The 24,055-nt window shown below is 41.4% G+C and overlaps 1 protein-coding gene across 1 annotated transcript in view; it reads left to right on the forward strand.

Annotated features, from left to right (window-relative positions):
• Positions 1-24,055, forward strand: part of LOC120050711 (neural cell adhesion molecule 2-like) — a 131,320-nt gene that overhangs the window by 18,545 nt on the left and 88,720 nt on the right. Inside the window, exons 4-6 of the mRNA XM_038997278.1 lie at positions 2,423-2,578; positions 4,818-4,955; positions 20,265-20,382. Of these exons, the coding sequence (XP_038853206.1) occupies positions 2,423-2,578; positions 4,818-4,955; positions 20,265-20,382 (412 nt within the window). The remainder of the gene's footprint in view (positions 1-2,422; positions 2,579-4,817; positions 4,956-20,264; positions 20,383-24,055) is intronic.

Consider the following 24,055-nt stretch of genomic DNA (forward strand, 5'->3'; position numbering starts at 1 on the left):
TGCCAGCTCTGTCAGGAGGAATGGGTCAAAATTCACCCCTTATTGTGGAAGGCTACCCCAAAACGTTTGACCCAAGTTAAACAATTTAAAGGCGATGCTACCAAATACTAATTGAGTGTACGTAAACTTCTGACCCACTAGGAATGTGATGAAATAAATAAATGCTGAAATAAATCATTCTCTCTACTATTATTCTGAAATTTCACATTCTTAATATAAAGTGGTGATCCTAACTGACCTAACCCAGGGAATTTTTACTAGGATTAAATGTCAGGAATTGTGAAAAACTGAGTTTAAATGTATTTGGCCAAGGTGTATGTAAACTTCCGACTTCAACTGTATGTACATATGCACACGCTCTCATGCACGCACACACACACGTACGCACACCCCCTCTGGAGGGTGCTTACCTTTCTTTCCCTCTCCACAAGTCCCCCTACCTCCTCTCTCACACACCTCGTTACAGCGGCACCACAGCTTGGCAGCTGTATCCATGACAACATCAGTCAGCCACCGTTCAGCTCTGTGTGTTCAGTATGTATGAGCAGTACCAGGAAGATAGTCACCTAAAGGGCTTGAGCAGGCCAGTAGTAGCCAGCACCCATCTGAGGCGATACCGAACGCGATTTCTTGTGATAAACATATACACCACATGTTACGAAAAATGAACGGCCACTTTAAATGTGCTGCACATTACCATTTGTGAGTGTTGACATTTCCAGAAGACGTCAACACACACCCACACACACATGCACACGTCTTGACATTATCATATGTGTTCGTGCATCACAACTCACAACCTGACAAAAGCTATCCATATTCAAACTCAAATTATAACTTTATTATAGCTCACGGATGAAAGACTATAATTTTCCGCACTGCTGAGTAATTGACAAGTATAGAATTTCCAGAGTCTATCTTTGAGCACCGGCCAACGGAGAACCAGTTCAGAAAGGAGACATTGGAGGCAGTCGATGTCCCACCTGAGGGAGCTCCAAGAAAATTGTCATGTCACCCCACTTTGACAGTTGCCCTTGCAGCTATGTGGGCAAAATGACGGAAGAGGAATTCTCACTGTGTTACCAATTTGACGGTGTCAAGCGAGCGGTAGACTGTTACACGAGAGGATTTGTTTTTCGTACTGATTTTCTTGTCGAGCAGGGTAACGACAAAGGAGACAGGAAATGAAAATAAGTAGCGGGAGAACAAGGGACAACAACGTGTTTGAATCCCAGGGAGAGAACTGGGGGAAGGAGAGGGAGAGGGAATGAGAGGGAGTGAGGGGAAGAGAGAAAGCGGGAGTGAGGGAATTAAATAGAGCGCGAAAGAGAGAGAAAAATGGAGAGAGAGGGGTGGGTGAATTTGAGATGTAGTCAGAGAAGGAGAGGGAGAGAATGAAAGAGAGGGGGTAAGGGAATTAAAGGGAATGTCATAGCACAAAAGAGGGGGGTGAGGGAATGAGACACAGAGAGAGAGGAGAGAGACCAAGCGACGGATTGAGAAAATGAAAAACAAAATGTTTACAATAACAGCTCTAAAACGTGCCGTGGAATGAAACCGGGCAGATGAGGAGGGTTGAATCTCACATTCAGAGTCAGGAGGATGCAAGGCACTTTAAAGAGCGGCGAAGAGAAAAGAAAAGTATGTTTTGGAGAGCCGCCTGACATAAATCACATTGAAAACTGCTAATGTGCTAGGTTGCAGAGTGATCGAGTGGATGGGACTGAAATAAATAAGGCCATGCATGTGATTTATGCACACTTTCATTTTGCCACACACAGTGGATAACCCGGTGTCAAACTCCACATGCCAAATATGCACGCATGCATGCACACTCTTTTTTTCTCTCCATACGCCATACACACACGCCGTGTGATAAGTTGACGACACTAGCCAGCACTACGGGTTCTGAGAGGGTGGTGGAGTGTTTTTTAAGAGAAGAGAAATGCAGGTCCCAAGTCAGCTTTCCCCAGGTGTAATCTATCAACCCTCTGCCAGGGCTTGTCAGACAGGTGCCACAGCTTTAGACCGACACAAGTTGAATCAATCATTTGATTACATTTGAAACAGAACTTTCGGGGTGGGAGGATTCATTCAATATGCTGTGGGAAAGTTTATGGGACTATTTTAGAGCACAGAGAATCCGAGTTGTCTCAGTGGTGTAGAATCATAAACAATATGTAAAACAGTTTGTTCTATCGAATGGAGTTTACTCTTTACTCCACTGCAGGGTTCCCCTCAATCAATACACGTTACTTGGGTTTTGTTCCAAAGTCCACACTCGCATACTACTTAGAATGAGGTGATGTGTTGGCCATGCATTCTAAATGGTATACTTGTGTGAATATTGTAACATAAACTATCTTGGAAAGACATCTCTAATGTGTCTTCAGTTCCTGTTACCTCATTTCCTATGTGACAGAGAAGCTGACGTTCCGTGACGTGAGGTCCCCCCAGGAGTTCCGTCACAACGAGGCGGCAGAGGTCGTGTGTGATGTCATCGCCTCGCCGGCACCCGCAGTCTCTTGGTTCTACCAAAAGGGCTTCAGGAGCATGGAGATCACAGAGGAGCACTACAGTAAGTCTGCTTATGGTCATTTGATACATGCTGCCTCTGTTGATAAACCTTATTTGCTTGTTAAAATGCCTAACTTTGCGACGTGCTTACTGTAGCTACCATAACAGCAACATAACTTTACTCATGAAAAGTAATATATTGAGCAGTACAGACCATAAAGAAATCAAGTGATGTTTTCATGTGAACATGTCATTGAATGTTTTTTTATGGGCCCACTCTTTGATGGTATTTTTACAGTCTGCTTTTAATGAAGCAGCTGATAATTACATTATCATTGATATCAGAAGCCAATTAACGGGTTTGCTAGCGCATCAAAAAATGTAACATCAAATGAATTCAGTTTACATGTCAGATTGCTTCACACACCATTTTGAGACATATCCGTTTAATAAATGCGCTTACTGTAGAACATGTGTGTTTCCCAAATTGCACCCTATTCCCTATGTAGTGCACTACTTTTGACAAGAGACCTATGGTCCCTGTTTATATGCAGTGCACTGTATTGTGAAAAGGGTGTCATTTGGGATGTAACCTATTTAAACAAACTACTTATGAAAAATATATTCCCCAGATTCTGTCAGGGGTTTGACGTTATAAATTGCAAGTTCTAGCAATAAAAGCCACAGCATGTGATTTCATTAAACATATTGTTGGACAATAAAACATGTTAACGAGCCTGCCTAGAAGATGGAGGGTAGAGGATGCAAATGTCATTTGGTGGTCCGATGCTCGCTGCCATGCTGTTGAGATCTGTGTGAATCATCCTTTCTTCCTTTTGTATCTTCCTTCCTTCATGTCTACTGAATAGTGAAAGAACAGAATATTATTCCTCCATATGTCTTTCTACTTTTTATTTAATTATTTTGTTTTGTTCCCATGTTGTTGAGATCTGTGGAGAGAAGATCTTTCCACTTCCTTCTCTCATGGCCGCAGAAAAGTCACAGTACAGGATATTATTCCACCTTATTTATTTTTTCTTTCTTTATTTTGTATTATTTCTTCACTTATTTTTTGTGTGCTTATGTTGTTGACATACAGTATGTGGGGATATGAAGTGGATATTCCGTCTGTCTTGAACACTGATACTGTAAGTGACAGCACAGGAAATCATTCCACCATATTTCTCTACTTTTATTTTTCTTCATTAAATTTGTTATTTCAGATCATTGCTCCTAAAAGGAAAGGAAACAAAGGTGTCGTATACTATTGGAACACATCCTGTAACTAAGGAGGAAAGGATAAGGAAAGAACAGTGTCTTAGATTGAAACACATCATTTGGCTTAGAAGGAAAGAAGAAGGGAAAGTTATTTTAGACTATTAGAACACATTCCATTGCTAGAAGGATAGGAGAGGGAAAGTAATGTATCTTAGATTATTGGAACGCATCTTGGGGCTGAGAAAGAAAGGAGAAGGAATGAAATGTATCTTCGACTATTGGGAACACATTCATGGCTCGTGCATGATGGACAGAAGTTAATTTGCAGGTTCAGACTTGTTTACCAATACTCTGTCACCCCATCATTACTTTTCCTCCCACACCTTCCCTCTCATTCACCCATCACATAGACAGACTTCCTAGGCTGATTAGGCAAATGATTTGTTTGAATCCTTTGAAAGTAGTCAGGTTTTCTAATTGAAATTCAAAGGCCCTTCCCTTCGACACACTATCTCCCCTTGCCGTGCAGTAATGATTAAAGGTAGAGATAGCGGTGCTTTAAAAAAAAAAATCCACGCTAATTACGGGACAAGGTTTTAAATATCTTTGCGCTCAACAGAGAGAGATAGGGTTATCACTTATCTGCCAGTGACAACAATTAAGAAGGATGGGAAACTTTTTGTAAACTGCAGAACTAATTGCTAAAGTATTTATCTCACTTCGCTTAGCTAACTTTATTTTAAAAAGCTAAAAGTGATAAAGGTTTCTGAAAATATTATTTGATAGCAAGTGTGTGATTGGAGTCATGGTACTTCCTTTCACTATTTTTCCTTTCTATCGTTTTCCTTGTATCTTTCTTTCCTTATTTCACGTCTCTTTCTAACTCTCTCTCTACCCCTCTCTCTCCACCCTTCTTTCTTTCTTTCTTTCTTTCTTTCTTTCTTTCTTTCTTTCTTTCTTTCTTTCTTTCTTTCTTTCTCATGCTCTATCCCTCTCTATTCTTGCCCCGTTTTCTCTGTCTATCCCTCTCTATCACTCCCTTTGTCACTCTGTATCGCTCTCTCTATACCCTCCCCCTGAAGGCAGGTTCCAGGTGCTGCCCAACAACAACCTGCAGATCCACAAGGTGACCAAGGCGGACGAGGGCGTGTACCGCTGTGAGGCGCGAGTGGAGGCCCGCGGCGAGATCAACTTTGTCGACATCGAGCTGGTGGTGAATGGTGAGAAGCTATAGAGTCCACTATAGCTAATACCTATCCATTCATATGCAGTGGTGAACGAAGAGTTAGCCATCTAGCTAGCATATCATATCATATCTCCCCTTGACTATCATAACCAAAACGTTCAGTTATATATGTAACTTTGGTTCTCTGAAGGAACAAAGCTAAACAAATCAGAATCATTAAAACCCTACCCAGACATATTTTTCCTCTAACTGTAGCAGCTGGGCCTGATCTCAGAGCAGACTTATGAAGACTAGCGTAGCATACAGTACGGCTACCTGCTCTCGTTTTATACATATCAAAAGCCTATCCAACCATATACAGTGGTCCCTTCTACAATAGCAGCCATACAGCAGTGATGTTAAGGATGAGAAGCCCCTTACGGAGCCACAGTGTAAAGGCTCTCTTAGGCCAGGCACTGGGGTGTATCGATCAGTGGCATACAGAATTGTTGCTCCTCTCAGGGTGAAAATAGAGTCACCTAGTGAGACAGAATCATTCTCCCCTCCTACACTCCACAGTCACAGCACTGACACAGGTACAGGGTTGCCAGCTCCCAAACAATCGCACCCCAGGACCACGGGCAAAATGAAACGCTTATCGGTCCAGACACACTTGGTCTCACACAAAGAAGGAACTTCTGTCTCCGGTGGCAGGGATTAAATTGTCAATAGTGATGGAAAATGTATTTTTCTCTAATCTGATTCAATTCAGGTTCTCTTTTGAGTTATTGATACGAAAATAATCATACCTGGTGTGTAAGAATCGAGTCATTGATTCAGAATTAATCTTGCTAATTGTGTAGGTCACAAGAGGTTGGGGGCACCTTAATTGGGGAGAATGGGCTCGTGGTAATGGCTTGAGCAGAATTAGTGCAATGGTATCAAACACGTCAAACACATGGTTTCCTTGTGTTTGATGCCATTCCCTTTGCTCTGTTCCAAACATTATTATGAGCCATTTTGGAAGTGTGATGGACAAGGGTTTGAAGCTGTCCATCAGGTCTCAAGCAAGGTTACTCATCACGCAAGTGTAGTTTTGAACCACCACTGCTACAAAGGCAGTGACTCCAGCAGTTAGAACTGTAGAGTCACTAAATTGTGCTGTGTTGAACATAAGAACTGAGCATTCACCTCAGATCGGCTTAGTTTGAGAGGAAGAACAGACTCACCGATCTAGACAGGCTCATTATAAGAGCTACTTAATGATCAAAGGAGCTGCTGCCACCGCTCCTTTGACTTCCTCTATAGTCGCACTATTTCTGTGATTGAAGATTTCAATTAGCGCCAGCTCGGGGCTTTGTAGCCCAAAAAGCAAAAGGTTGTCATTTTCATTCTCTAATGTGTCCTCAGGAAGGCCCCAGTGAAGCCAGGAATGCAAGCCACCTGAGAGTGTTTCGGGAGTGATTGAAATGTGATCTCTCGCGAGCTGTAAGCACCGGTTATGCATGAGCGCCCACAATATTGTCTCGGCTATCTTGCTCTTCCCACCTAATGTAATAAACGCACTCGGTGGGGGAAAAAAACACGGATTGCGTTCAATTTAGAGCACCACTTATAGTTGTGAGGAAGATCCAATAAGCTTGCTCAATGAGGTGAATCCTATTATCCACCCGGCAACATGGCACCCGCCATCCGGCTACGGAGATGGGACAGTCCACTGCAGCCATCACTATAGAGTGTGTCCGACTGAGATAAGGAAAAACTCTGAAGTAACCCACTGGGCACAAACTGGTTGAATCAACATTGTTCAATGTAATTTTTCAACTTATTCTGACGTGGAAAATAGATTGGATTTAAAAAGAGTCATCAACTGATTTATTTAGTATTATTTTTTAATTATATTTTAGGGGGAGATCAGCTTTAATATTGCAGATACATTGTGGATTCTATCAGTGTAATTGTCTGCATAATTTCCAATCCCCCATATACCAGTCAAACATTTGGACACACCTACTCATTCAAGGGTTTTTCTTTATTTTTACTATTTTCTGCATTGTAGAATAATATTGAAGACATCAAAACTATGAAATAACACGTGGAATCATGCAGTAACCAAAAAAGTGTTTAACAACTCAAAATATATTTTATATTTGAGATTCTTCAAAGTAGCCATCCTTTGCCTTGATGACAGCTTTGCACAATCTTGGCATTCTCTCAACCAGCTTCACCTGGAATGTTTTCCAATAGTCTTGAAGGAGTTTCCACATATGCTAAGCACTTGTTGGCTGCTTTTCCTTTACTCTGCGGTCCAACTCATCCCAAACCATCTCAATTGGGTTGAGGTCGGGTGATTGTGAAGGCTAGGTCATCTGATGCAGCACTCTATCCCTCTCCTTGGTAAAATAGCTCTTACCCTGCCTGGACGTGTGTTGGGTCATTGTCCTGTTGAAAAACAAATGTTAGTCCCACTAAGCGCAAAAGCAGATGGGATGGCGTATCGCTGCAGAATGCTGTGGTAGCCATGCTGGTTAAGTGTGCCTTTAATTCTAAATAAATTCTATAATTCTAAATAAATTCTAAATTAAAGCACCCCCACACATCACACCACCCCCTCCATGCTTCACGGTGGGAACCATACATGCAGAGATCATCCGTTTACCCACTCTGCTTCTCACAAAGACATGGCGGTTGGAACCAAAAATTTCAAATGTGTACTCATCAGACCAAAGGACTGATTTCCACCGGTCTAATGTCCATTGCTCTAATGTCCATTGTTTCTTGGCCAAGGCAAGTTTCTTCTTAATATTGATGCCCTTTAGTAGTGGTTTCTCTGCAGCAATTTGACCATGAAGGCCTGATTCATGCAGTCTCCTCTGAACAGTTGATGTTGAGATGTGTCTGTTGCTTGAACTCTGTGAAGCATTTGTTTGGACTACAATTTCTGAGGCTGGTAACTGTAATGAACTTATCCTCTGCAGGAGAGGTAACTCTGGGTCTTCCTTTCCTGTGGCGTTCCTCATGAGAGCCAGTTTCATCATAGCACTTGATGGTTTTTGCGACTGCACTTGAAGAAACTTTCAAAGTTCTTGAAATGTTCCACATTGACTGACCTTCATGTCTTAAAGTAATGATGGACTGTTGTTTCTCTTTGCTCATTTGAGCTGTTCTTGCCATAATATGGACTTGGTCTTTTACCAAAAAGGGCTATCTTCTATATACCACCCTACCTTGTCACAACACAACCGATTGACTCAAATGCATTAAGAAGGAAAGATATTCAACAAATTGACTTAACAAGGCTCACCTGTTAAATGAAATGCATTCCGGGTGACTACCTCATGAAGCTGGTTTAGAGAACCCCTAACTTTTAAATATAAAAAAGTGTATTAGTATATTGAGTTTAAACATAATATTTGTTCTAATATTTGTTCTGTCTTTTCTGTTGCATTAAATTGAAATTGCAACCAGCTTTATATTGCTTGTTTTAAAAATTGCGATATTTTGGAGAAAAAGGTGATTCCATACATTCATTTCTATGTTCCTATGAAGATTAAAAATATATTGGGTACATTTTTTTCCATATTCCATCTAGTTCACTTAAAAAAATATATATATATATATATTACACTTGATCTTTCTTGAATAAGTTCCTCCATTTCTTTTTGTTTTTCCTCAAACTTATTCTTTGCCTCTGTTAGTTTTTATTGCTATCTAGCTGTACTGTTAGTTCCTCTATTTCCTTTTTTAGGAGGAACTCTTTTGACCTAAATTGTTCTTGTTATAAATATGATTGTTGAATTGCATGGCCTCTAAATGCACATTTACAAGTGGCCCATGCAATACGGGGATCTGCTGTACCTATGTTATGTAGAAAAATGCAAGTAATACATTTTCTGTCTTGGTTTATTTAAAATGTCCATATCCTCACCCTCGCGGAAATTCTGTAAGAGTTATGTGTATATCAAATATTTGATGGTCTGACCTATTATTTCTGTCCCCTATCAACACTCTTTTAACTTTTGGTAAGAAAGTAGTCAAGACGACTAGGAGATCAGATCTCCAACAACAGCACGTTCACGCTGCTCATTCCGTGGGTAAGCGAATGCTCCTTCCACTATCTCTCCCAAGCATCTTCAACCGGTATTCTGGCTTACAGCCCCGCATACTACTTGTATTCACAGCACTAACTTGTAAGTTGGTGATCTCCTGCTCGTTTAGTAAAGTGAAGCCAGGCTCCATGCAGTGAGTAAGTCCTCCGCCTTCTCTCTGTTTATCATACTGGTGCATGTGTGATCAAGTCTGTGTTGCTTGTGTGTGCTTGCCATTTCACTGGCAGAGCTTGTTTTTGGGAGGCAGAGTGTGGATTTGAGTACGAACTTATTTTAGCTCACAACAAACTTGTAGCCTGGCTAATACTAGATAGAAAAATGCTGCAATTTTCTCAAAAACACTTGAACACAAGAACTCTTACAAAGGAGACTACCTCGAAAACCAATCGAGTCACAATAACATTTTAAATCGATGGAATTGAGGACGTAAAGACTGAAACTTGGCATGACACCAAAGTTAAGGCCAAGAAACTCCTGGCAGATCAAGTCAAAGTGGACCCTAAACGAGTCGAGATGGAGAGGGCGCATAGGAATGGCACTTTCTTCCCCGATGGACGGCCCAGGTCTGCAGTGGTGAAAGTACTCAGGTTCAAAGACAAGGTGGAGAGCCACGTGCCTGAATGGAACCAAAATCAATGAAGACTTCTCCAAAAAGGTACGCCTCAAAAGAAAGGGACTGCTGTCACGAATAAGTGAAGAACAAACAAAGGCAACATCGCATACCTGAAGTATGATCAGCTGGTCGTTCACCCCCCTCTCGTAGGCCTATGGCAAGTGACTCCACTATAGTCCTCTGATTTGACACACACACCCACATATACTGTACATAAACATATTGAATCTAATTCGTTCATGTGTGTCTTCTAACCTCAGTACCAAAAACACACATTGCTCTAAATGTCATAACACCACTGAAGACTTCAGAGGTTTATGTGGACTGTGTCAATGTGTATTCCATAGGAAGTGCACCCCTATTGATAAAACTAACACACATGTATGGTTGTATTGGACATGTGAGGCATGCAATTCTATCTTTCCGTTCCACTCTGTGGATGAATTTGACTGTGTATCTCTCTTAGTTGGGCAGGATATCAACCATGATAACATGGTCTTTAACTTATTAGATATTAATGAAGTGAATTATAAATATCATGATTGTGTTGATTCAGATTCAAATTTCTTGAAATTTACCAGAAATAAGTCTATCACTTGTGATTACTATAATGTTAAGCAATTTAACAACTTGTATAGCAGTTTATCTAATTCCAAGACTATTTTATTTCTACCTTTCATTTGAACGTTTGCAGTCTTCACTCAGTCATGAATTTTCCATTGTTGCCCTTTCAGAAACATGGTTGACTGAAGAGACAACCATGCTTTATGACATGTCTCCTTATAATAATGTTCACCACCGTAGAACATCAAGAGTTGAAGGAGAAGTGTCCATTTTTGTTCATAAAAGTTTTCAATTCTTTGTAAGAGAGGACCTCGCACTTACATCTGATAACATTGATGTTGAATCTCTTTTCATAGAAATTCCCTCCTGTTAATTTTTAGGTGGTAAAAAAAGTGGTAATTGGATGCATCTATCGTCCACCTGATTAACACATTGGTATCCTTGGATTTGATTAATAATGAAGATAACATTTGTTTTCTATTGGGTGATTACAACATAAATGTATTTAAAAGTGAGAACCACTCACTGACATCTGATTTTTTTTCAAATACTTTATACTCCAGCTATCTGTATTCCCTCATCCAAAAGCCCACGAGTGACCAGTTCATCTGCCACCCTTATTGATAATGTTTTTACAAATTCTTTGAATAACGTGGCTGATACAGGTATGATTTATACTGACATTTCTGACCACTTTCCAATTTTCCACTTCTCTTTGGCAGCTGAAAATGAACAGTCGAGAATGATTAATAGCCTTAATTAAATGTGACCCGTTTCAGGAAACTAGGCGTATGTCGCGGGTCACTACTTCACTTTTTTTTAATCAAAATGCGTTTTTTTGGCAGAAATGCCTTCTCAAACTTGTGCACTTTCATGTGCCTTAATAACAAACTTGTATGCCATCCGTAAATATGAATCAAATTGTTAAATTACGAACCTAGTTGGTTTAGCCACAGAAAAAGTGAGCAACCTTCCCACTAGCCATGATTGGCTGAGATAATGAGTGGGCTGGACATGCCGAGAGATGAGTTTCGATTGGTCTGCCATATAGCATGCTTCTGTCTATTTGAGCTGCTCATAATGTCAGTATCCTGTTTAATGCAGCTTTTAAAAAAATGTATTGTGTTGTAAAACTGCATAAGTGTTGCTCTCCACTTTCTGGAGGACCGAGTTTTGAAATCAGTGGAATTAGAGTATGATAGCTAAGGAGATGGAGAATACACCTGTCTCCGGAATACATTTTCAAACTAAGGGCAGCCATTGCATCTGACACGTGTCCAACCATGAATTATGTATATGGGTAAGATAGTCTAGCTATAGTCTAGCATTTTCAGATATTACACACTTCTAACTTTGACAGAAAGTGGTTTCATTTCAAAATAAAGCATGCTGTTAGTTAGCTAGCTAACGTTAGCTGGCTCGCTAGCTAATGTTACGTATATGATCTTATTATTCGTATCTCAGAGCCATTTGCTTGGCTAGCTATAGCCTAATGTTAGCTAGCTAACATTGAACCAGGTTGGTTAGCTACCTGCTGATTTATGCAGGGTAGTAACGTCATGAGTTGGGATTATGGTTAATTGTTTACAAATAACGTCTTAACAAATCACTCCACTAATCAAGTAACCATTTCGAGTGCATTCATAAATTCAATCTGGCCATCTACTCCGATTTCAGAGCACTCTTGTCTGAGTGTGCCATAGCGCAGAATAACTGATGAATTTACAAACACTCAACACCTGTTGAATATGGCCGGTGTCAGTAAACATCTGCAAAAAAGCATAATGAAATTGTTGCCAGCAGCACAGTTACAGTCACCAACGCTCTGGATGACATGAAAACAGCCTAACCAGCTCTGCTAGGTCGATTAAAATGGTCAGAGTGGGGTGTTCTCTCATTTGTCTGGAAGTATCTAGCAAGCTAGCCAATGTTAGCCAGTTAGTTTGGGTACTTGACTGCCCTTGTGAGGTTAGAACGTTCGGATCAACCCTACTCATCGGTCAGAGCATCCAGTGTGCACTCTGAATGCTCTGAGAGCGAAACGCTCTGAATTTATGAACGGACAATCTGACAGCACAGTTGCAGTCACCAACGCTATGGATAACATAACAACCTAACCAGCTCTGCTAGGGCGAGTAATGTTCAGTGAGCTGTTCTCTAATTTGTGTCTGGAAGTAGCTAGGAAAGTTAGATTGGGTGTTTGACTGCTGCTGTTAGTACAGAATACTCGGGTCAACCTTTTAAAGAGATGGGTGAGGCTAAAGCTTAAGAAGGTGTGAACGATGCTGAATGGGTGTAGACAAATAAGGGCTCTCCAGTAGTATTACCAAAACATTCAAAGGGCATTTTCTCTAAAGTTTTTCAACTTTCAAAGCATAATTACTTTCCCATTGTTCCTCAACTGTAGTGTATGATATACCATTTTGTAGCTCTTGAGTTTCTACTTTTATCCAATGTAAAAAAATAAAAAATAAAAATTAAATTAAATGTTGCTACCTGAGACTGATTTGAACCTTTCCCTTAGTTAAACCGCGAAAGAGAGCAGCAGAATGATTCTGGAAATCTTGGTTTACAACCGGTCTCAAAACTTCCTAAGTAAAAAAAAAAAAAAGATTTGTATAAAAAGTTTCTCACAAATCCCTCTCCCCTGAATTCTGCAAATTACAAAAAGTATATGAACAAATGTACTCACCTACTTAAGATATCCCCCAAAATATATTTTGCCAAAAAATTCCAAGAATCCTTAAATCCTATAAAATCAACTTCTAAAATCATCAATCGACTGTTGAATAAGATAAATGGATCTGTAACTATTCCATCTCAATGTAATGTTGTAAATAAGATCTATAGTGATCCTGATGTTATTTAATGTCAATTAAATAACTTTCTTGTGAATGTGGGTTCCTCTCAGTCCCCCCAAAAAGAGAAAACTGATGGAAATCCCTTGGATTACATTAAGGGACATTTCCTTTCTCTGGTTCAGTTTGATCCTTCTGATGTAATGGAGGTGATGGAGGTAGTTGGTAGATATCAGCAGCAGGTCATGATGAGATTGGTGTCTCTTTGGTGAAATCAGTGGCTTCCTCGATCACTGAGCCTGTAACATATATCTTCACCAAATCTGTGCAAACTGGTATTGTTCCTAAAGATAAGAAAATTGTCAAAGTTATCCCCCTCTATAAATCTGTGGATCCAAGATATTTTACAAATTTTCGCCCAGTATTAGTACTATCATGTTTTTCTAAAATCCTACAAAAATGTGTGTGTAAGAGAATGTTGAAACATTTAAATCAACACGGTATTCTATATTCCATATGAGCACCAATATGGTTTTCATAAAAGTACTCCACAGATATGCCTCTTTTGCAACTTGTGGATAAAATCGTTAAAGCCCTTAGAAACAATGAATATGCTCTTGGTATCTTTTTATATTTATCCAAAGCGTTTGATCATGAAATATTACTTGTCCCTTTTTTCAGGACCCTGTCCCTTTTTCAAAATGTCCCTTTTTCAGGACCCTGTCTTTCAAAGATAATTCGCTAAAATCCAAATAACTTCACAGATCTTCATTGTAAAGGGTTTAAACCCCATTTCCCATGCTTGTTCAATGAACCATAAACAGTTAATGAACATGCACCTGTGGAACGGTAGTTAAGACACTAACAGCTTACAGACGGTAGGCAATTAAGGTCACAGTTATGAAAACTTAGGACACTAAAGAGGCCTTTCTAATGACTGACAAAACACCAAAAGAAAGATGCCCAGGGTCCCTGCTCATCTGTGTGAGCGTGCCTTAGGCATGCTGCAAGGAGGCATGAGGACTGCAGATGTGTCCAGGGCAATAAATTGCAATGTCCGTACTGTGAGACGCCTAAGACAGCGCTACAGGGAGACAGGACGGACAGCTGATCATCCTCGCAGTGGCAGACCACGTGTAACAACACCTGCACAGGATCGGTACATCTGAACATCACACCTGTGGGACAGGTACAGGATGGCAACAACAACTGCCCGAGTTACACCAGGAACGCACAATCCCTCCATCAGTGCTAAGACTGTCCGCATTAGGCTGTGAGAGGCTGGACTCAGGGCTTTTAGGCCTGTTGTAAGGCAGGTCCTCACCAGACATCATCGGCAACAACGTCACCTATGGGCACAAACCCACCATCGCTGGACCAAACAGGACTGGCAAAAAGTGCTCTTCACTGACGAGTCGCGGTTTTGTCTCACCAGGGGTGATGGTCGGATTCACGTTTATTTTTGGAGGAATGAGTGTTACACCGAGGACTGTACTCTGGAGCGGGATCAATTTGGAGGTGGAGGGTCCGTCATGGTCTGGGGCGGTGTGTCACAGCATCACGGACTGAGCTTGTTGTCATTGCAGGCAATCTCAACACTGTGCGTTACAGGGAAGACATCCTCCTCCCTCATGTGGTACCCTTCCTGCAGGCTCATCCTGACATGACCCTCCAGCATGACAATGCCACCAGCCATACTGCTCGTTCTGTGCGTGATTTCCTGCAAGACAGGAATGTCAGTGTTCTGCCATGGCCAGTGAAGAGCCCGGATCTCAATCCCATTGAACACGTCTGGGTCCTGTTGGATCGGAGGGTGAGGGCTAGGGCCATTTCCCCCCAGAAATGTCCGGGAACTTGCAGGTGCCTTGATGGAAGAGTGGGATAACATCTCACAGCAAGAACTGGCAAACCTATTTTGATTTTGATACGTTAGACCATTCCATTCGTGTGGGCCAGCTAATGAGTATTGGTGTCTCTGAGGGGTCTTTGTGCTGGTTTGCTAACTACCTCTCTCTAAGAGTGCTGTGTATAAAGTAAAAACATCTTCCCTCTCAGCAACTGCCTGTCACCAAGTGCGTACCCCAAGGCTCGATCCTAGACCCCATGCTCTTCTCATTTTACATCAACAACATAGCTCAGGCAGTAGGAATCTCTCATCCATATATATGCAGATGATACAGTCTTATACTCAGCTCGCTCCTCCCCGGATGTTGTGTTAAATGCTCTACAACAAAGATTTCTTAGTGTCCAACAAGCTTTCTCTACCCTTAACCTTGTTCTAAACACCTCAAAAACGAAGGTCATGTGGCTTGGTTTGAGGAATGCCCCTCCTCCCACAGGTGTTATTACTACCTCTGAGGGGTTAGAGCTTGAGGTAGTCGCATCATACAAGTACTTGGGAGTATGGCTAGACGGTGCACTGTCCTTCTCTCAGCACATATCAGAGCTGCAGGCTAAAGTTAAATCCAGACTTGGTTTCCTCTATCATAAGCGCTCCTCTTTCACCCCAGCTGCCAAACTAACCCTGATTCAGATGACCATCCTACACATGCTAGAGACATACTTTTTAGATTGGCAGGTAAGGGTGCTCTCGAGCGGCTAGATGTTCTTTACCATTCGTCCATCAGATTTGCCACCAATGCTCCTTATTCGACACATCACTGAACTCTACAGAGGAGTATAAACTGGTCATTTCTTTATACCCATCGCAACACCCACTGGTTGATGCTTATTTATAAAACCCTCTTAGGCCTCACACCCCCCTATCTGAGATATCTACTGCAGCCCTCATCCTCCACATACAATACCCATTCTGCCAGTCACATTCTGTTAAAGGTCCCCAAAGCACGCACATCCTTGGGTCGCTCCTCTTTTCAGTTCGCTGCAACTAGCGACTGGAACGAGCTGCAACAAACACTCGAACTGGACAGTTTTATCTCAATCTCTTCATTCAAAGAAAAGACTCATGGACACTGTTACTGACAGTTGTGGCTGCTTTGTGTGATGTATTGTTGTCTCTACCTTCTTGCCCTTTGTGCTGTTGTCTGTGCCCAATAATGTTTGTACCATGTTTTGTGTTGCTACCATGTTGTTGTTATGTTGTGTTGCTACCATGCTGTGTTGTCATGTGTTGCTGCCTTGTTATGCTGTTGTCTTAGGTCTCTCTTTATGTAGTGTTGTCTCTTTTGTTATTATGTGTGTTTTGTCCTATATTTATATTGTATTTATTTTTAATTTTTAATCCCAGGCCCCTGCCCCTGCAGGAGGCCTTTTGCCTTTTGGTAGGCCATCATTGTAAATAAGAATTTGTTCTTAACTGACTTGTCTCGTTAAATAAAGGTTAAATAAAAAATACAATGTAAAAAATGTTCCACTTTGAAATTATGTAATGTGCCCAGTGGGAACTTTCTAAAAGGGAGGAAATAGGGAAAGACTAACCTAAGAGTCCTAACGAGCGGAACACTAAGTAGAATGGAGGGAAGGAAACCCCACTAAAGAGCCCAAAGTAAGGCCCTCTATAGAAGCATAGATACTACAGTGGGGTAAAAAAAGTATTTAGTCAGCCACCAATTGTGCAAGTTCTCCCACTTAAAAAGATGAGAGAGGCCTGTAATATCCATCATAGGTACACTTCAACTATGACAGACAAAATGAGAAAAAAAATCCAGAAAATCACATTGTAGGATTTTTAATGAATTTATTAGCAAATTATGGTGGAAAATAAGTATTTGGTCAATAACAAAAGTTTATCTCAATACTTTGTTATATACCCTTTGTTGGCAATGACAGAGGTCAAACGTTTTCTGTAAGTCTTCACAAGGTTTTCACACACTGTTGCTGGTATTTTGGCCCATTCCTCCATGCAGATCTCCTCTAGAGCAGTGATGTTTTGGGGCTGTTGCTGGGCAACACGGACTTTCAACTCCCTCCAAAGATTTTCTATGGGGTTGAGATCTGGAGACTGGCTAGGCCACTCCAGGACCTTGAAATGCTTCTTACGAAGCCACTCCTTCGTTGCCCGGGCGGTGTGTTTGGGATCATTGTCATGCTGAAAGACCCAGACACGTTTCATCTTCAATGCCCTTGCTGATGGAAGGAGGTTTTCACTCAAAATCTCACGATACATGGCCCCATTCATTCTTTCCTTTACACGGATCAGTCGTCCTGGTCCCTTTGCAGAAAAACAGCCCCAAAACATGATGTTTCCACCCCCATGCTTCACAGTAGGTATGGTGTTCTTTGGATGCAACTCAGCATTCTTTGTCCTCCAAACACGACGAGTTGAGTTTTTACCAAAAAGTTCTATTTTGGTTTCATCTGACCATATGACATTCTCCCAATCTTCTTCTGGATCATCCAAATGCTCTCTAGCAAACTTCAGACGGGCCTGGACATGTACTGGCTTAAGCAGGGGGACACATCTGGCACTGCAGGATTTGAGTCCCTGGCGGCGTAGTGTGTTACTGATGGTAGGCTTTCTTACTTTGGTCCCAGCTCTCTGCAGGTCATTCACTAGCTCCCCCCATGTGGTTCTGGGATTTTTGCTCACCGTTCTTGTGATCATTTTGACCCCACGGGGTGAGATCTTGCGTGGAGCCCCAGATCGAGGGAGATTATCAGTGGTCTTGTATGTCTTCCAGTTCCTAATAATTGCTCCCACAGTTGATTTCTTCAAACCAAGCTGCTTACCTATTGCAGATTCAGTCTTCCCAGCCTGGTGCAGGTCTACAATTTTGTTTCTGGTGTCCTTTGACAGCTCTTTGGTCTTGGCCATAGTGGAGTTTGGAGTGTGACTGTTTGAGGTTGTGGACAGGTGTCTTTTATACTGATAACAAGTTCAAACAGGTGCCATTAATACAGGTAACGAGTGGAGGACAGAGGAGCCTCTTAAAGAAGAAGTTACAGGTCTGTGAGAGCCAGAAATCTTGCTTGTTTGTAGGTGACCAAATACTTATTTTCCACCATAATTTGCAAATAAATTCATTAAAAATCCTACAATGTGATTTTCTGGATTTTTTTTCCGCATTTTGTCTGTCATAGTTGAAGTGTACCTATGATGAAAATTACAGGCCTCTCTCATCTTTTTAAGTGGGAGAACTTGCACAATTGGTGGCTGACTAAATACTTTTTTGCCCCACTGTATATGTGGCCCTAATGGAATTTGAAGTATAGTTACACGTGCCTTAAGAAGTGAACTAGACCTTAGGAGACCATAAGTGAAACACTAAAGAAAGAAACACCCAAAGTAAGGCCCTAAGTAACATAAATATGTGTAGTCATTTGTGTGTTTTACTCACTCTGTAACACAGCTTGTCCCAAAGTGGGTATCATTTTCCCCAAGCCTCAGAATTATATATGAAACTATAGATTCAACCAAATAGTTGTGTAAAAACATATTTATAAGTTTAGTTGAGGGGGGAATATTTACATCAGTGGTTACATCAGTGGTCAGTCAGTACAGAGTTGGTCTAAAATGGAGTAAACCGCGATACGGCTCAGATGTTTTTGATTAGTATTAGCATTGACATTATCATGCAGACAGTGTGGCTAGCCTAGCGTACCCTTCCCTCTCAGACTCCGGCGTTATCATTAAGGGCTGGCCTCCCGCTGATTGGCTGGTGGATAGGGGTCAACTCAGCAGAGTGTCCTACTCCTCTTCTGATTGGCTGGCTGAAAAGAAAAGGTCGCCAGGGAAGAGGCTGAGTCATTTTAGGCTGAAACCCATCGGCTACACCTGCTTTTTCCTCACCCTTTCCAATTGAAACAACTTTTAAATACAAATGGAGCTGTAGCCTTTTCAAACTCATCATTGTTCAGACGACCTTCAGAAATAAGTTTGATTTAGGTAGATTTTTCCCATAAATTTTTTTGCGATTGATTACAGTCAATTACACTGTATGATCAAAAAATGAATTAGTTCAATTATATGTGTGTGTGTGTATGCATATGTGTGTGTTTCTGGGCACTTGTGTCTATTACCGTATGTTTGTGTGCACAAGGGAGCATGTGTTTCCCCCACATATATCTCTCAACCTTTCTTCTTCTCCAAGTCTTTGAAATTGAAATGATAAAGGAGATTAAACATTTATTATCTCTGCTACTTAGCATGTTGCTGTCTCTGTGCCTAGTATGGGTCTCCCATTAACTGAGCTGTTTTCAATGAGGCTCACTGATGTGGGAATGGACTGTATTGGATCAGGGACTTGAGAGAGTGGTGTTCGATTGGCAAGCAAATCAATGGTAATCTTGTCTGAGAGAGAGAGAGAGAAATTCTGTCTCAGCGCAACCTGTGGCACAGTAGTACTGAATAAAACACATGCAATTGATATTGCTTGGCCGTTTCAATAGCCTGAAGCTTGGAAAGTTTTGATATTCATATACAGTGGGGTCCCTTGATAAAGATGAGCAATATTGACTATATAAAATAATTAAAATACTTAGTTATGCTATATTTTATATTTTATATGCTATATAAATATAATAATATAATATATGCTATATTTTATATATATTTTATATATATATATATATAATACAAATGCTTAGAGAACGAGATTTTGTTTAACAAGTAATAACAAGAATACACCTACTGCTTTCATATAGGCTAACCAATTAGGTTTAGGACGACAGGCTAAGTGCTAGCTACTGCTGTCAACCAGGCTAACCAGCTAGGTCTATGACAGGGTAAATGCAATCTACCACTGTTAGCCTGGTTAACTAGCTAGGCTTGATTGATTTGCTACATGCTGGCTAACACTATTAGCCTGGTTAACCAGCTAGGCTAGGATGACAGGCTAAATGCTAGCTCAATGTTAGCCTGGTTAACTAGCTAAGATGACAGGCTAAATGCTAACTACCATTGCTAGCATGATTACCTGCCTACCTGTCCCTTGGAAGACTGCAGAGTGACATTACAGTGTACCCATTTCCCCTCTAAGGACAAGACAGTCCAACACGAGCATTGACCGTGCACAGTACTTGCTCATGATAAACGGTGGCGAATTAACATGTAGAATCGTTTGGAAATTTGAAAAAAATGGCTGATATTCTATGGTCAGAAGCAATAGCACGACCACTCTCTGCACAACCACTGTGCACGGCCGACATTCGTGTTGATCTGTCTAGTTAAGTCACAACAATCTTCATTTGAAGATGGGGTGGGGAAGATGACAATGCTAGTTGCCTGTGTGCATATTGTTTCACTGCCATTGTTTTGCTCTCATATGTGTAATTTGATGACGTTCTCACCACTAACTGTCATCTTTGTCTTGTTCCTATAGTTCCTCCTGTGCTGTCGGTACTACAGCAGTCATTCAATGCCACAGCAGATTACCAGGAGTCAGTGACTTTCACCTGCATCACATCAGGATCCCCCGACCCCGAGGTCACCTGGCACAGGTACAGTTAGCCCCCTACACACTACGTCATGGTTGTGTTCATTAATCACAAAACGGAAGAACACAGAGTAGGCATTACCTGAACTTCAATAAGAAACCCTTGTTTTCGTTTTACACTGCAAAACGATTTGGAACCTTGTGACCTAATATACATGATTAATGTGTCCTATTCATACATCTAAACTTCTTCATACGCTTGTGGCTTGGCAAACCAAATGCAATCCACCCATTCGTTGACAAAACTATTAGCCAACCAGACCACTAGCTCAACCACATTTGGGGTATGTTTTGATTCATATTATGGCGATGTCACCAAATGTAGTCTGGTTTTTACAGTTGAAGTCGGAAGTTTACATACACCTTAGCCAAATACATTCCCAGTGGGTCAGAAGTTTACATACACTCAATTAGCATGTGGTAGCATTGCCTTTAAATTGTTTAACTTGGGTCAAACGTTTCAGGTAGCCTTCCACAAGCTTCCAACAATAAGTTGTATGAATTTTGGCCCTTTCCTCCTGACAGAGCTGGTGTAACTGATTCAGGTTTGTAGGCCTTCTTGTTCGCACACGCTTTTTCAGTTCTGCCCACACATTTTCTATAGGATTGAGGTCAGGGCTTTGTGATGGCCACTCCAATACCTTGACTTTGTTGTCCTTAAGCCATTTTGCCACAACTTTGGAAGTATGCTTGGGGTCATTGCCCATTTGGAAGACCCAAGCTTTAACTTCCTGACTGATGTCTTGAGATGTTGCTTCAATATAACCACATAATTTTCCTACCTCATGATGCCATCTATTTTGTGAAGTGCATCAGTCCCTCCTGCAGCAAAGCACCCCCACAACATGATGCTGCCACCCCTGTGCTTCACGGTTGGGATGGTGTTCATCGGCTTGCAAGCTTCCCCCTTTTTCCTCCAAACATAACGATGGTCATTATGGCCACACAGTTCTATTTTTGTTTCATCAGACTAGAGGACATTTCTCCAAAAAGTACGATCTTTGTCCCCATGTGCAGTTGCAATCCGTAGTCTGGCTTTTTTATGGCGGTTTTGGAGCAGTGGTTTCTTCCTTGCTGAGCGGCCTTTCATGTTATGTCGATATAGGACTCGTTTTACTGTGGATATAGATACTTTTGTACCTGTTTCCTCCAGCATCTTCCCAAGGTCCTTTGCTGTTGTTCTGGGATTGATTTGTACTTTTCGCACCAATGTACATTCGTCTCTAGGAGACAGAATGTGTCTCCTTCCTGAGCGGTATGATGGCTGCGTGGTCCCATCGTGTTTATACTTGCGTACTATTGTTTGTACAGATGAACGTGGTACCTTCAGGCATTTGGAAATTGCTCCCAAGGATGAACCAGACTTGTGGAGGTCCACAAATTTTTTTCTGAGGTCTTGGCTGATTTCTTTTGATTTTCCCAAGAAGTCAGGCAAAGAGGCACTGAGTTTGAAGGTAGGCCTTGAAATACATCCACAGGTACACCTCCGACTTGCCAAAACTATTGTTTGTTAACAAGATATTTGTGGAGTGGTTGAAAAACAAGTTTTAATGACTCCAACCTAAGTGTATGTAAACTTCCGACTTCAACTGTATATCACTGTTACAGACTAGTGCCTCCTTCAATGTCGCAATGTTCTAAATGATACACACACACACACACACACTCTTCACAAGCCAGTGCTGTCGACAGACACTGTAAACGATGACATCGCATTGACACTGTGACATGTCCTTCTAGAGTGTGCCACATTAGTCATACCTGCATCAGTAACATGTTACATCTAACACACTCATTCATTCATACAACAGCTGTTGCATACATCCTGAACCTGAGTGACACACTCATTAGCATGGTGTTAGAAGCTATAATAACAGGATTGTGTTCATTAGGCACCAAATGGAAGAAAACAGTCTGAAACAAGGAGGAACCACTTGGGCTTGTCCAATTAGAAATGCAGATGTTTCCTCCATTGCAAAACGCTTTAAAACACTTTTCATTGTATGCCCTAATGAACACAACACGGTTATCCTGTTACAGATGTAGGATCTTAATTTGACCAGTATTGTCGTAGCAAAATAATCCTGCAGCAACGGGATTTGAGCGTTTAATCCATAATGTTGCTTGTCCGGTGGTTAGGCGATTAGGTGGACAAAAGTGAAAAGTGCAATACTGTTACTGTGTGTTAGTGAAGATTTTCAGTGAATTTATGTAAATCATAAAACTCATCTGTGACAGATCCTACACCTGTAACTTGTTGGTAACTTTCGTGAATGAATGGCTTGTTCTGCCCTCTTCACAGCAAGACAACAACCCCCTTTTCTCTTTCTAGATCTGTGTTTCCCATCCTCTCTTTTGCGAAAGACCCCCAGCCTTTCCCCTTATTTTGTACATTCCCGTGCTAGCACACCGGATTCTTCTAGTCAACTAATCATCAGGCCTTTAATTCGATCATGTGTGCTAGTGCTGGAATAGATGTAATAAGTGGAGTGGCTAGAGATACTTGAGGAGAGATTTGGGAAACTTTAGGAGGTCTCCCAAATGCGCATTCATATATATGCTGCTCTATCAAATGCTAATACAGTTGTGTGGGAGGAATTCATAAATGTTGTGTACATGTCAAAGTTCATTTTCAACTTTCAGAAGATAAGTCTGAACTGTGCCATGCATTTAACCTTTGGAGTGGCTCCAAATATAACAGTTTTTGTATTGGCTGTGGGAAGGATTTTGACTGACAATTTTTTTTGTTCCCGTGCCTCAAATTTACTCTTGTAATTGCTTTTCTATCAATGGGAGAGATGGAGTTTTAATTGGCCATGTAATTACGCAAAGCAATTGAAATGTTAAATCTAGGTTTATCCTGTGAAAATTATATCTCGATGTGCCTCGCCTTGCACCACTGGCTTGCCTAATTGCTCCATGTAGACTGTCACACTGTATTGAGTTCAAATAAATGGTTTAGAAAGCTCTGGTTTTTAACCATCCTGACCACCAAGCTTGACTCTGTACTGTGACTCTTAGAAAAAAAGATGCTTTCAAGAGTTCTTCGGCTGATCCCCCTTTGAAGGACCCTTTTTGGTTGCAGGTTAAACCCCTTTGGGCTCCATGTAAAACCCAGGGTTCTGCATGGAACCAAAAATGGTTCTACCTGGAACCAAAAAGGGTCCTAACAGGAACCAAAATGGTTTCTCCTATGGGAACAGCCGAATAACCCTTTTGGAACCTTTTTGTCTAAGAGTGTACTGCCCTCTTTGTTCTGCCTTGAACACTACTCCACACTGACCACAACTCAACCCGGACCGTAACTCCATCCTGACTGCAGCTTCACCCTAACACTTTGATCATCGCTCCACACGCTGACCACAGGTCATCACTGACCACAACTCAACTCTAACCACAGCTCCACTATGTCCATTGTGTTCTCTTCATCATGACAACTGCAATCTGACCACTGTGCCACCATAACCATACCCCCCTCCCTCCCCCTCACACTGGTTTGCAAGACTGCACTCATAACCATTCTGGTTTTAATGGTATTAAGGAGCTAGAGGACACCTCTTTCTTTCTCATCTTCTTTCTCTCATACACCCTCCTGCCCCTCCTCCCTCAGTTACATTTCCTGTTGTGGTGTTTCCACCTGGCTGGCTGGTTGTGCCTGCTTTCAGTCAGTCATAGAC

The sequence above is a fragment of the Salvelinus namaycush genome, chromosome 7 (assembly GCF_016432855.1).
Source record: "Salvelinus namaycush isolate Seneca chromosome 7, SaNama_1.0, whole genome shotgun sequence".
Lineage (NCBI taxonomy): Eukaryota > Metazoa > Chordata > Actinopteri > Salmoniformes > Salmonidae > Salvelinus > Salvelinus namaycush.